At 37.4% G+C, this 10496-nt stretch overlaps 1 protein-coding gene across 1 annotated transcript; it reads left to right on the forward strand.

Annotated features, from left to right (window-relative positions):
* Positions 1 to 3443: 3443 nt before the first annotated feature.
* On the forward strand, positions 3444 to 9394 carry bmp2b (bone morphogenetic protein 2b). Its single transcript, XM_056481146.1, is given in 4 exon segments — positions 3444 to 3801; positions 5919 to 6292; positions 8149 to 8976; positions 8979 to 9394. Coding segments are annotated over 3 exon segments (1233 nt in total). The 5' UTR covers positions 3444 to 3801; positions 5919 to 5931; the 3' UTR covers positions 9023 to 9394.
* Positions 9395 to 10496: the final 1102 nt, after the last annotated feature.

Here is a 10496-nt window from a genome sequence, read left to right on the forward strand (position 1 = left end):
TACAAATGTAAGTGGATTGAACAAAACAATTAAGCTATCGCCAGAAAAACCTTCAAAATTTGTGTTGTTTCAGCTCATTTTAATTAAGTAGTTTGAACAAACATCATGTTTGAGTGTATCTTCTTTAATGTTTAACAGAAGAAACTTATAAGGGTGTGGAACCATTTCAGAGCATGTAAACAGTGAGTAAATGTTCAGGTTTGGGTGAACTATCCCTTTAAGATGTATAATCATGGCTTAAATAAACTGAATAAATGTCTATTAGGATTTAAGAGAAGCGTCTCTTCTAAATCCCAAGGTCTGAGAGAGAGCAAAGGTCATTGCATTTGCATTAACTCTTGTTAATGACTGTAATCCAGTCGTAAAACAAGATTTAATCCAGCCATTAACACATCTTGATCAACGATCGGGATTGTGAACGGCTGAAGGAACTGCATTGCTCCTCTTCCCAGTTTGGTCGAGGGTTAATATAATATCAAGTCGTGCATTTCCTTTTGACAATACAGCATGTTTACCTGTGGATTGATGTATAAGAAAAAACAAGTTCAACTGATTTATGCAAAACAAACACACTGTTGTGTTGCAGCAACCTTCTGACACATCAGCAATCGATACACACAGAGCATTGTTATTTAAATCAGACTTCTCCAGAACAGTGTCTGCTCAGGATCTAACTTGATAGTGTGAACTGATTGTGATGCAAGATGTGTTGGAAATATATATATAAAGTAATGTATACTTTTACACTATTTTACAGCACAATTAAACAGATTTTCTATTAGCACAGGGGTTTTAAAACTCCCAGGGGGCCGTAAAAGGGGTGCTATCTTGTGGTTTTCTATAGGGAGAGGCTACTGTTGCCTGCAGGCTATGCCTTCTGTAAAGCGTCTTTGGGAAGAAGGTAGTTTGGACATAGAAGTAAATATTACAATGCATTTCAATGTAATATTTACTTTAATGTTCAAACCACCCTCTTTAATAAATTCACTTTAATTTTGGGGAGAAACGTAAATGTGTTTCCTATTTTAATACTGCACATGCAACTTATAATTGACCCTATAAAGACTCTTTGGACAAATCAAAAATATCAGTAAAATATAATGCATACCTTTTTTTAAACACAGGAGCTTTAAATCTGAGAGCCGTGGACTGCCTGGAGGCCATAAAGTGGTGCCATCTTTCTTTTCTTTTCTTTTTTTCTTCTTCTTGTCTAGCCAGTGGCAATAATCTCCCTCAGGCAATATTTTCTGGAAAGCTGCTTTAGGAAAAGTAGCATAGAAATAAATGTTACAAGCAGTGCTCAACATCTAGGAAGCTTTACAATATTATATTTGTGCATATTAATCAGATTAGTCAGCACTGAAGCCAAATCTGGAGCTGATCTAACAAAATAACCCAAGATGAAGGGCCAAAATTAGTGCACCCAATTTTAAACAATAGGGAAATTGTTTACTACCGATTGACACTATAATTGACACTACCGGTCAAAGGTTTGGGGTCAGTGGGAATTTTAAATGTTTTAAAATAAGCTTCTCCTGCTCACCTGCATTTATTTAATCAAAAATACCATACAAATTGTGAAATGGTGAAATGTTATTGCACTATAAAATAACTGTTTAAAAGTAGATTTAATTTAATAATCTATTCCAGTGATTTTAATGATTAATTTTCAGCTTCATTACTCAAGTCTTTAGAGTCGCATGAATCTTCAGAAACCACCCTAATATTAATTATTATTATTAATATTATTATGATTTTTATTAATGTAACAGTAATAAAAGCAGTAATGACTGGAGCAATAAATTCATTTGATATTACATACAATAAGAAAGCAGTTATGTACATTTTTATTAAATATTTAAAAAATTGCATTTAATAAACGCCGCCTTATGAACAGAATAATTTTCTTTAAAAAAAAAAACATTAAAAAACTGAGGCCAAGCTTTTGACCGGTGTGTGTGTGTGTGTGTACACTTTTTAGATAAAAGCGTCTGCTAAATGACTAAACGTAAAATGTAAATGTACAGTGCTCAACATATAGGAAGCTTTACATTATTATATTTGTGCGTGTACATTAGGTTAGTCAGTAATGAAGCCAAATCTGGAGCTTATCTGACAAAATAACTTATGATTATCATCCAAAATTAGTACACCCAAATTTATGTTATGCAAAAATATTAAATAAAAAAAATTTAAACAGAGCAAAATTCAAGATATATTTTATTTATTTATTGTTAACTACAGGGACTAGAGATGTAAATTAGCTTTATAGCTACAGTTGAAGTCAGAATTATTAAACCCCCTGAATTATTAGCTCCGTTTATTTTTTCGCCAATTTCAGTTTAACGGGCAGATTTTTTTCAACACATTTCTAAACATAATAGTTTTAATAACTGATTTCTAATAACTGATTTATTTTATCTTGGCCATGATGACAGTACATAATATTTTACTAGATATTTCTACACAGAAATATTACTAAGACACTTCTATACAGCTTAAAGTGAAATTTAAAGGCTTAACTAGGTTAATTAGGTTAACTAGGCAGGTTAGGGTAATTCAGCAAGTTGTTGTGTAACTATCCATAAAAATATAGCTCAAAGAGGCTAATAATATTGATCTTAAATGGTGTTTAAACATAAAAACTGCTTTTATTCTTACTGAAATAAAACAAAGACTTTCCCCAGAAGAAAAAATATTTTCAGACATACTGTGAAAGTTTCCTTGCTCTGTTAAACATCATTTGGGAAATATTTGAAAAAGGAAAAAAAAAATCAAAGGGGGGCTAATAATTATGACTTCTACTGTATATTTTATTTTATTTATTTATCTTTTGTTAACTACGGGGACCAGAGATGTAAATTAGCTTTATAGCTAACTCTGGCACAACATGTCATGTTGTACATTTTCCCTAAACAAATAAATATTCAGCTTTATACATGTCTAAAATAGTTTTACGTAAAAGATTATATCATTTTAAAACGTTTACATACAACATATTGCCATAACAAATCAATTAAATGATGCCTAAAATCACATTAACATTTTTCCTTCACATTATAAATGACTACACATGATTTAAACAGTAGGGGAGATATCCTTATAAATACTGAAAAAAATGCTCTAATGCAAATGTAAATAATTTAAATGAGTGCGTATTTAAATTTATGATTTGTTTAACCATACTTCAGTCTAAACCCTATTGCGTATACATGACGTTCTCGTTCAAATTACGAACATGTTTACATAAGATAATACATAAAATATGCCCCATGCAGGGCAAATTCGGTCCATCCGCGCGCGCAGAGTCTGTGGGCATGTTCAAACGCTTGAATGGAGAGAGCGCGGCGCATTTCAATGGACTTGAATGATGACAGTCATTGTGACATCATCAGACAACAAAAAGCCTCGCGCTCGCGCAGCGAAGCGCTCCAATCAATGGCACAGACGCGGCGCGTGCTGCACGCAGAGATGAGTCTCCAGACAGCAACGCAAAACTTCTGCTGACCACAATTTTTTGCTTTCTTTGTAACAAAAAATGACAAATCCAGGATTGTGCGATCTCGCGCTGTCACTTTTGGGATTGCTGCTGTCTTTGACCTGAGCGCTCGCGCACTTCATTAGAGTTTAGTAGAGTCTAGTCTGAAGTGTTGCACAAGTATGAACAAGAAGAGGCGACTTGAGCTGCGACGACTCTCTGTCGTGGGATAAAAAAAAAATCTCTTGTGGATTAAAACACGAATTCATGAGGAACTTAAGAGACGACGGGAACGCAGACCGGCCACAGCGCTTCCTTCTCCGGTAACGCATTCAATTACATGCTTGATATTAAGTGTTAGCAAACAGTGCGAGTGTTTTAAAAACTAATGCTGACATTTCTGTAACTTTAAATGCACTTCATATCACTGCGTGTGCGTGCCTACATGTAATGTGTGAGGTCAGTAGGTTTGCGCAAATGAAAAGAAAACGCTTCTGCGCTTCCTTATCATCAGATCTCTTTGTCGTCTTTGTTGCTCGAGTTGTTTTTGCGTAAGATCGACCACCTGTAGCCTCACAACTCTGCCTCTCCCTCAGCGAAATGTCTTTTGCTAGACATTCAGCCCTTTTGAAGACTTTCCTTTCATGATCTAAAGACAGACCCCCACCCAGACAGCGCGCTCTTATCTCCCTTTAATTGCAGACTCCATGTCTGCTGTCTTCATGTCTCCCTTCTTTCGATTTCTTTTGATTCACTCTTTCCTGTTTCATCCCATTTGTCTGACATCCTCTTTGGAGTCTCCCGCTTTCACTGTAGATCAATCTCTTATTATAGCCTGAGGCAGGGATATTATTCTTAATCTTTTTTTGCGCGAGTGTGTGTATGTGTGTGTTCATCGCCTCAAAGACATCTCCAAAAGATCCAGATATGTCTGTGGTTTGATGCAGCCGCAGGTTGAACGCGGCCAGGGAACTTTTCCATGCGTATAAGTGGTTGAAGCTCTGGGCTTGCAGTCAAAAGTGTTTTTTGGGCTTAAAGGCACAGGTATTCCATAAAAATCAAACTATTATGAGTTATTGGGGGAACGAACCTATCTTTAGGTGATCTAGGAGCCATTGTGCCACTGAGCAAGGCACTTAACAACACCAGATTGCTCCAGGGGGGCTGTAGATTTAAACTCTTACAAAAATAAAGTTATTTTATAAATTAACCTTCACTTACAAAATATATTTTCATACACAGAGCTTTTGTCTTGTTTCTAGTCCAAATATATAAACATTCTTAAATCAAGAAGAATTTTCTAAACAAGATTAAAACACAGTTTTGTTTTTAGAAACAAGAAGTGAAAATGAAGTGAGGCTTTCTTTAAAACAAGCTAAATTATTTCAGTGAGGTGAGTAAATAATCTTATATCAAGCTAAAAACAAGATTATTTAACTGGCTTGATTAGAGGAAAAACACTTGATTTTGACTTACTGGAAACAAAATACTTCACTTGTCTAGAAAATGCATTTTGATAAATTGATTTTTAGATATTTACGCCAGAAACCAGACAAAAACCATTTTATTTTTTAGGTACAGCATGTTTTATGCAGTGCTAAACATTATTTTTACTGTTTAAGTTTATTGAAGTGTTACATTACAGCTTTTTATAGTTATTGGCAAAATGAACCTATCTTTAGGTGATCTATGAGCCATTGTGCCACTACGCAAGACACTTAAATGCTCCAGAGATTGCTCCAAAGGGGCTGAAGATTTAAGAAATGTACTCTTAAAAATAAACTCATTTTATAAATTAACCTTCACGAAAAATATATTTTCTTACTCTCTAGTCTAAATATTTAAACATTGTTAAATCAAGAAGCATTTTCTAAACAAGTAAAAAAAAATACTGTTTTGGTTTCAGAAGTAATAAGTCAAAATTAAGTGAGAATTTCTTTAAAACAAGCTTAAAATTATCATCCAGTGGGGTAAGTAAATAATCTTCTTATTTCAAACTAAAAGCAAGATTATTGATCTCACCAAACTGGTTTGATTTGAGGAAAAACACTTGGTTTTGACATTTTATTTCTGAAAACAAAACATTTCACTTGTCTAGAAAATGGATTTTATTAGATAAATATATAGATTTTTTTATATTTACACCTGAAACAACACCAAAAAAAAACTTTTTTATGCAGTGCTATCGTTTCCTTTAATTAAAATGTTATGTTAGAGGTTCAGATCAATGTATTACTTTGGTTTCTGTCTCCCTTAAAGCAGCAGAGCATGCTTTTCTCAAGAAACCAGAGAATAAAAAGTTCATTGCGGGCCTTAAAACGGTTAAGCTATATGACATAATGCTGTAAAACGTTTTAAAATGATTTATGGTAAGAACAATGCTAAACCTAAACAGTTATTGCATTTTTAATAAGCCTTAACTGGTGTTCTCTCTTCACAGGAACTGACTGATCATGGTCGCCGTGGTCCGCGCTCTCACTGTGCTGTTGCTCGGTCAGGTGTTGCTGGGAGGTGCCGTTGGACTCATTCCCGAGATTGACCGACGGAAATACAGTGATTCGGGGAGACACACACCGGAGAGAACTGATACAAACTTCCTGAACGAGTTTGAGCTACGCCTGCTCAATATGTTTGGACTGAAGCGAAAACCCACACCGAGCAAATCGGCAGTGGTCCCTCAGTACATGCTGGACTTGTATTATATGCACTCTGAAAACGATGAGCCGAACATTCGGCGCCCGAGGAGCACTATGGGAAAACATGTGGAACGGGCAGCCAGCAGAGCAAACACGATACGAAGTTTTCATCACGAAGGTGAGGCCTGATTTGATATTACAGCCTGAAAATGTACACAATTTACCAGTTTAAAAGAATCTTTGTTTATTCCCGGAACATTCTAAAGTTCTAAAGGAATGATGTGATGCAACCGTTTGGAAAGCAGCAACATTCCACAAACGCTCTCACTATTATTAAAGACGCAAGAAATGGCATCCTAACGGTCACTTAGTGCAAATAATTGATAGTGTTTGAGTGCACTTAGAGTAGTTTTCCAGACAAGGTGTGGAGTTCATGCACTAGTTATTTTCCAAGAATCCGCAGATTGCAGTAACAAGCCCTACGAGGAAATCCAGGATGGTAGTTTTGCTGTTCTCCATCAAGTTCTGTCATTGATGTTTTTGAGCCCTCAATGGGAGGGCTTGTTTCTGCACCAACTTACAGATATTGAGTGTGTGTGTTTAGCTTTGCACAACTCTTTATCACATGCCCGAGTAACTCTAGCCTAACTTGCCAGATTGTGGGTGGCCTTGTTGAATGGTCAGATTTAAATTCACAAGAAACTGTATCCGCTTTTCTTTTTTGATACATATAATGAAATCAAGCCGAGTGTGATCAGGTGGCATGTCAATTAAGTCTCTTTAAGGCGTGTTATCTGATTTAAACAATGGTGAAACATGCCCTCTCTTGCTCTGGAAGACTTGAGCCTGTGAAAGTCACCGGCCTCGTTCATGCAAGTCTTTCCTCTGGAGCCTGTTTAGAGGTCAGCATAAACTGTAGCGCACCATTTAGAAACATTCACTTTAATTTCAGGGCAACACAGGACAAAATCACGCTAACTTGCAGTACTGTGGTAAAGAGAGGGGGAGGGATGCATACGAGAGTCATTACAGGTTTTTTAGGAGTAGGCTGGCTCTGCAAAATGGCACAGATTTGGATGGATGATATCCAGTGGTTGATCTGAAACACTGTAAACAACGGATGCTTCTTGTGCACTCACACTGAAACGCACAATTTAAGCATTCGCATGTTCCTTGTTGATTCCAATAGGAGACTTTTCTCTATAGTACCTCCTACGCCTCTGGCGTTTCTTATTGATGTGATGAACTCTGTGGTTGAGCACCTGATGGGAATTTTATTACATCCCATTTTGGCACGGTGTTATGTAATTGTTTTAAAGTTCCAGCCAATATGGAGCTTTTGAAATCACTTGTTTTGATGTCAGTCCTCCTGAGAGAATCTCAGCTGAGGTGCGCAGTCAGGTAGCCGTCGTACACGTACGGCTTGTACGATTTGCTGTTTTGGCATAAGGTACAAACAGAAATTAGGAATGTCAATACACTCATAACTGTGGCTGACTGCATTCGGCAAGCCTAGACATGTTCACAGTCACTCCCCCTCAAGACGGATTGACTGGGAGAAAAAGGAAAAGGTGAAGAAAGACAGACAAAAATGAGGGAAAGAAAGAGCTGGGCTTTCCCACATCAAATAAAGTGCGCTTATCTTCTGTAGGCTCTTTGTGATTATGAAGCAGATAGGTTGGATTATTGGGAATGGAATTTCCAAAACGACTCTTTTCAAAGGAGATTAAGCGAGCTCTTTGGTCTGAGAGCGTTTTATTTTAGGGCATTGAGTCGTAGGAGTAGCTGTTCCTTCGCTGATTGCAACCTTTATTCAATAAAGACTTGGAAACAAGAGAATGTTGTCACTCTACAGCCACACAAACAGCCTTGTGCTTACAGCTGGCCTTTCATTTTAACACCTGGTCCTGGTACCTTATAATATCACGCCCAGGCCAGACCAGCAAATTGCTTAGTGGAAAATCCCCCCCCCCCCCCCCCCCCTCCAAAAAAAAAGACATGTTTCTAACAAACTCTTTTCTTCTGTCCTTCCAGAGGCTTTCGAGGCACTGTCCAGCCTGAAAGGAAAAACAACGCAGCAGTTTTTCTTCAACCTTACCTCCATTCCTGGCGAGGAGCTGATCTCCGCTGCGGAGCTGCGCATTTTCAGGGACCAAGTTCTCGGAGATGCCAGTACAAGTGGCTTCCATAGAATTAACATTTACGAGGTGTTCAGGCCAGCTTTGGCCCCCTCCAAAGAGCCTCTAACCAGACTTCTAGACACCCGTCTGGTGCAGGACTCTCACACGCGCTGGGAAAGCTTTGACGTGGGCTCGGCTGTGGCACGCTGGGCTCGCGAATCCCAGCACAACCATGGGCTCCTCGTGGAGGTGCTCCATCCCAAGGAGTCGGAAGTATCCGAGGAGGCCGAGAGCAACCGGAGGAAGCACGTGAGGGTCAGTCGTTCCCTTCACGCGGATGAGGACTCATGGGCACAAGCCCGACCTCTGCTGGTAACCTACAGCCATGACGGTCAAGGCACAGCCGTCTTGCATTCGAACCGAGAAAAGCGGCAGGCTCGACGAGGGCAAAAGCCACGGAGAAAGCACCACCAGCGCTCGAACTGTAGGCGACACGCTCTCTATGTGGACTTTAGTGATGTCGGCTGGAACGAGTGGATCGTGGCGCCGCCAGGCTATCATGCTTTCTACTGCCACGGCGAGTGCCCGTTCCCTCTACCGGACCATCTAAACTCCACCAACCATGCCATCGTCCAGACGCTGGTGAACTCGGTCAACTCCAACATTCCCAAAGCCTGCTGCATCCCAACGGAGCTCAGCCCCATTTCACTGCTGTACCTGGACGAATACGAGAAGGTCATTCTTAAAACTACCAGGACATGGTGGTGGAGGGCTGCGGGTGCCGATGAGAACAATCTCCCCAATGAAGACTTTTATTTATACAAAAGAGCGAGCTATTTTGGAGGAAGAAAAGAATATATATGAATATATTTATGTTGAATGAACAAAACAAAACAAAAAAAATGGGAAAATAAATATTTTAATGAGAGTGCTTACTTTTTCCAGTGGCTTTGAAGATGATTTTTTTCTTGCCTCATGTTCATTTCAAAATAAGTGCAATGGCACGTGAAGTATAATGCTCAGATTTTTATGATGTATTTATTGCATAACCACTTTATTTGTAAATGTGTATTTATCTTGAAAAAATATATGATCTTCATTCAGTGTGCATTTGGCAATACCTTATTTGAGACCAAAAAGAATAAACAATGGATGATGAAGTTCTCTTTCAAAATTCATGATATAACAAATATGCTGGAGGCATAAAAAAAACCCTCAATACTAGATTTTATACATTTGTTATCATGCATGAAATGTTAAAAAAAGTTCAGATTTCTAACAATAATTTATTTAATTGGGTTGTTGTGCACTAATCGTTAATTCATTATTAGTAACCATTGTAAATGGTCTCTGGTGTCACATCAAGCTATTTTAACTCTACACTATTAGTTGGTTTTTCTGCTTTATCAAATCATAATCATAAACAATCTAGTTTGTAGCACATATTTGTTACCTAGAGCTAAATAATAAAAAAAAATCTTATCTTGGAATCACAAAATAAGGTTAATAAAGGTGTATAATATTCAAAAAAGGGTCACACTTCATTCTAAAATACAATTCTTGTTAAGTCTTTTAGCTTAATAAACCACTGATTATTAATATTTATTTAGGTTGTAGTGGGTTTAGGAATTTGGTATAGGGATCTAGGATAAGATCATACTTTATAAGAACTAAAAAGGCCAGTATCTTAATAATCCGAGGTAACAAACCAGTATTTTATAGTATGAATTGATCCTTAAACTAAAGTGTTGCTAAAAAAGAAACCATGGCTAAGTTAATTCCAGCTATCAGGCAACAGAGCTGCTGTGATTATAAATCCTAATATTGAGAGAGAAAAAATCCTCATCACTGCATTTTCTAATTTCAGGTTATTTTAATGCATTTACACCAAATTAACGCCTTCTGATTTTGCTGTCCATGCTTAGAGTTTTTCTAAACCTCAAAAGGTACTGTATAAAGAAAAAAGACTACAATGTCTACATTTAAGTAAGCGTGGTGTTGTTTATTGGCATTATTTGTGTTAATTTTTTTGGTTGTCAACTTGAGGAACTCAAGTTTGTAGCACACATTTGTTACCTTAATTTTTTCAAAAATCTTGCCTCGGTATCGCAGAGTAAGGTGGATAAGGTGACATTATGATAGTCAAAAAAGGGTCACACTTCATTCTAAGTTACAATTCTTGTTATGAACTAAGTCTTTGAGCTCAATAAACCACTGATTATTAATAGTTATTTAGGTTGTGGTGGGTTTAGGAATTGGGTT

This window comes from Danio aesculapii, chromosome 20 (genome assembly GCF_903798145.1).
Source record: "Danio aesculapii chromosome 20, fDanAes4.1, whole genome shotgun sequence".
Classification (NCBI taxonomy): Eukaryota; Metazoa; Chordata; class Actinopteri; order Cypriniformes; family Danionidae; genus Danio; species Danio aesculapii.